The sequence below is a fragment of the Otolemur garnettii genome, unplaced genomic scaffold, assembly GCF_000181295.1.
Source record: "Otolemur garnettii isolate 467f Iridium unplaced genomic scaffold, OtoGar3 scaffold00026, whole genome shotgun sequence".
Classification (NCBI taxonomy): domain Eukaryota; kingdom Metazoa; phylum Chordata; class Mammalia; order Primates; family Galagidae; genus Otolemur; species Otolemur garnettii.
The window spans coordinates 1,157,834-1,162,034 of NW_003852421.1; the positions used below are offsets into that span (position 1 = coordinate 1,157,834).

Here is a 4,201-nt window from a genome sequence, read left to right on the forward strand (position 1 = left end):
AAAAAAAAAAAAGAAGTCCAAGGAAACATGTTACCTGTTAGAACAGTTACCGATGAGTCATCCTTGCCTGCAGCTTTGAGCGCGAGCATAATTTCGTGATACATCTGATGAATGGGAAGACAAGGAAAAGAAGGTAACTCTGGAGATGGGAATTGATAGCTTCACTAAATGTCAGTCTGCAAGCTTGGTCTCAGCAATGTGCTAAATATTTAAATTGGTTATATTTATAACCAATGTTATAAATAAAAATGTAAAAGGATTTTCATTCCTTTTACAATTACTTGATGTGTAACATGTACTGGGTGCTATGGTAGATACTGGAGGGGATATAAACATCTTTTTTCCAAAAGGAACAAAGAAACATGGGCCTTGAACAGAGGATTCTAATACTTAAATAGGGCCGGGGGTGGAAGGTACAAAGCACCCGGAAACTCAGAGGAGGGCTTGTCTAGGACAAGCAGAATGGGAGGTGGTCGGAGAAAACTATCCACAAAACAAGGCCACCCTCGTGACTGCAAGGAAGAGCGAGTGTCCCAGGCAGTGTGGAAGTATTAATGGACGCCAAGAAGCTGGGACTACTAAGATGTTGTTATGGTATTCAAGGACAACACCTCAGAATTTTAAAACAGCAACACTTCTGAAAATCTTGAACATGCAGCTGTAATTTTTAATGCATTTAAAATAGGTATAATATCTACCTTAGATGAGATTTCAGTGTGGGAGAGAACAGTGAAGAGGGCTGTTATTTATGGATACAAAGACATCAAACAAACCCACAAACATGGACTTTAATACAGTTGGTTTTCACTATCCACAGGTTTTTGTGGATTTAACCAACCACAGATCAAAAATATTTTTTAAAAACTTCTACATCTATACTGAACACATGCAGACTTTTTTCCTCAATCATTATAACCGTACAAAAACTATTTATATAGCATTTACATTGAATTAGGTATTAACTAGAGATGATTTAAATTACATGAGAGGATATGCATAGATTACATGTTTGCAAATACTACACCGTTTTATATCAGGGACTTGAACATCTGAGGATTTTGGTATCTGTGAGAAGTCCTGAAAACAGTTCCCCACGGATACTGAGAGATGACTATGGATGAGTAAAAATGTGATCAATTCCACAGACAGAGGTGACAAGGAAGTGATTCCCTCATTGCTACAGTTACACACAGCACAGCAGAGCAGAGACCAGGATTAGGACCTGATGTATCAAGAGTTTCAATTTAGGTTTTGATGCTTATTAGTTATGTGAACTTGAGCAAGTTTCTTCTTCGCCTAATTATTTTGTTGTTAAATAATGATAAAGAGGCTCCTTGTGAGAATTAAACGAACCTCTATGTGGAAAGTGCTGACACTTACTAGGTACTCTGCAAAGAATAGCTGTTATTACCATGATAGCTATGTCGGGGGAAATGGAAATAAAGTGTGAGAATTAAATGCTTTATTAACTGAATGTCACATATTCTACTTCATGAAAGTCTTAAGACCATTTTAAGTCAGTGTGCTCTTTCTACCACCATGGAAATTATAAACCCTAATGGTTACAGTCCTCTCAAATTTGGGCCCCGTTCAGCCCCAAGCATCCAATAAATGCCCTATAATTTTTTTTAGGAGAAAGGGGCTGATGTGGCTATTTTATTATCGTTCCAGTTCAATGAGATATTCACAATTGAAAGTTGCCCTTGGGAAGCAGTTCACAAAAGCTATTTAAAGATGAAGTCCTTTTCTTCTTTCTCTATTTCTACAAAATAGATCTCCATGTGAGGAGAAAGACTCACTCTCCAGTCATCCAAGCGACATGAAGACACTTTTGGGGGGCTGTCTATACCCACATTAGAGGGCCTCTGTGTGATTCTCTTACATCAACATGTTTCATTTATATTACCGTATTTGTATTTCCATTATTAGGAAAGCTGCAGTGCCTTTTGGGTATGTCAGAACTTACCTGGAGCTTAAAAACACTAAACAATGAATACCAAGGTCATAAGAAGTGGCCACAATTATTAATCTTCCTCTACAAATCAAATGAGAAATACCACAAAAAATAAGAATGACGCTGAAAGGCTTCAATTTTGATGAAACACATAGAGGAAAAAAGAAAACCAGAACAAACTCCCTGGGCAGGTAACATTACCTGAGTGGTGATGGCATTTTTTTTGGTGGGCCGGTTGAACATGATCTTTGTGATGCCATCTTCTGAGGTCACCTCCAGGGTTTCATATGCAGATGGTTTCCTGTCTGCTCCAGGCTCCACCTGGCTAGAGGGTTGTGATGCAGAAGTCAAACTGGACACCAACTCCACATAGTTCTGCCTGGCAGTTTCCTGAAGAGAAGACAACAGATACTTCAGCCTGTGGTTGAATTAGTACGTTGAGAAACTTACCATACTAACAAATAGCATCTTGCAATGAAGAAAGATCAGGGACTTTGGTTCAGTATTGGCATATCAAGATCTCAAACATTCCATTTCTAATGGCTTGATGAGAAGCCCCAAGCTTCTTTCAAAGTACAGCAAATAAAATCAAAGGAGAGCAACAAGTAAATTCACCTTAGGCAGGCTGCCAAGGGCATTCCACGCATCCCATTTGGCCTTATTGACCAAGTCAAACACACCTGGTTTAGGCATAGTACAAGATCCTTCAGTGGCCTGTGAAAAGGAGAAGGACAGTGGTCAAGTATTTATGCAAACTGGAGCCCTTAATATTTAAGATCCATAAAAACCACAGCTGGCCATGAATGCCTCTCCCAGATCCTTTCACAGGAGATATAACCTGAATCCGAACTTCCTCCTCACCTTCTCTCTAATGTTGTGGCTGGAAATGCACAGACAACAAAGAGACTGGAAAGACAAAAGATACTATTGGCTTTAAGTCCCTAAGGTAAGGTATATGTAGTAACTTCCTGCCTACAAAAATGCAGATAAAGGTTTTGGGAAAGTATCTTCTAAAAAAATTCTTATAGTTTTATATTGATGATAACATTTTCCACAAAAAAAATATTTAAGCAAACAATCTTCAAGAGGACCTCATCAACAAACACTGGGAAGCCCACAGCATATTCTGAAAGGCCATCTAAAGGTCCCCCAAACACCACTGATTCAGGTGGACTTCTGGTAACTGGGAAACAGAATTGCAGCTGAGCTGCGGGTTGTGTTGGGGGCTATCAGAGTCACTGGCCTTTAGGAAACTTAACTGAAGGACAGGCAAAGGAAAAGCAAAAAACAACTACGCTTTATTTGATTAAAATAAAGTGAGTGTTTCAAGATGAATAAAATATCCTACTCAGTTACTTTTCAGAAATGGCTATTTAAAACTCCACTTGAAAATTTTAAAACTTCATAATGCAGCTAGCTAACAGACCAAACAAGAAAGAGGCTTTGCAAAATAAATGCAGTAGAGGAGGCTATGGGTTTTTATAGACAAACACTGCAAGAGTTAGCTGACTAAGGAGATGGAGGGGGGAACACAGTCCACAAGAGACAAGGGTTTGCCCTTAACTTCTGTCTTCACTGCTGACACCAACTGCAAAGTCCCAAGACCACCGTTAGGTTCCATAATTTGCTAGAAAGACTTCCAGAACCCACTGCAAGCTGTTACACTTATCATTATGGTTTATTACAAGGAAAGAGACTAAAATCAGTTAAGGGAGGAAGCACACAGGATGGAGTCTGGGGAAGTAGCAAATGTCAAATTTTTGCTGTCCTCTCCCTGCAGAGTAAAAATGTCATTCTCCCAGAAATGATGTGTGACAACAAGCCAGCCCCAGAGTCGAGAATTTTTACTAGGGTTCTATCATGTATGCGTGATCATGCAACCTGAAGCCCTCATCTTAAATCACACTGTTGAGATGGTTCCACCAAACACTCTTATTGGACATGGCAGTCAAATGCTTTAGAGATTAATGTTTCAGAGACTGAGGCCAAAGCCAGACCTCTTTTGGGGCAAGGTTAAATTATTAACCACACAAACCCATATGTAATAAAGAGAGGGTCATACCAATCACAGAACAGAAAAATAGATAACACAGGAGGCCAGAGAGGCAGGAATGCCAGAGAAAAGCTTTAGTTTTAAAATTTTGTCACAAAAATTTTTAAACATACCAGAGTAGAATATTATAATGAATTCCCAGGACCATCAGCCAAATTCAATAATTACCAAGTTGCCTTACTCGCTTTTCTATT

The 4,201-nt window shown here is 39.1% G+C and overlaps 1 protein-coding gene across 2 annotated transcripts in view; it reads right to left on the bottom strand.

Annotated features, from left to right (window-relative positions):
- Positions 1 to 4,201, bottom strand: part of ECI2 (enoyl-CoA delta isomerase 2) — a 20,173-nt gene that overhangs the window by 12,771 nt on the left and 3,201 nt on the right. For both annotated transcript variants that reach the window (XM_003788283.3, XM_023512307.1), the window contains exons 3-5: positions 2,570 to 2,668; positions 2,156 to 2,344; positions 35 to 104 (exon numbers count right to left, since the gene is read on the bottom strand). In XM_003788283.3, the coding sequence (XP_003788331.2) occupies positions 35 to 104; positions 2,156 to 2,344; positions 2,570 to 2,668 (358 nt within the window). The remainder of the gene's footprint in view (positions 1 to 34; positions 105 to 2,155; positions 2,345 to 2,569; positions 2,669 to 4,201) is intronic.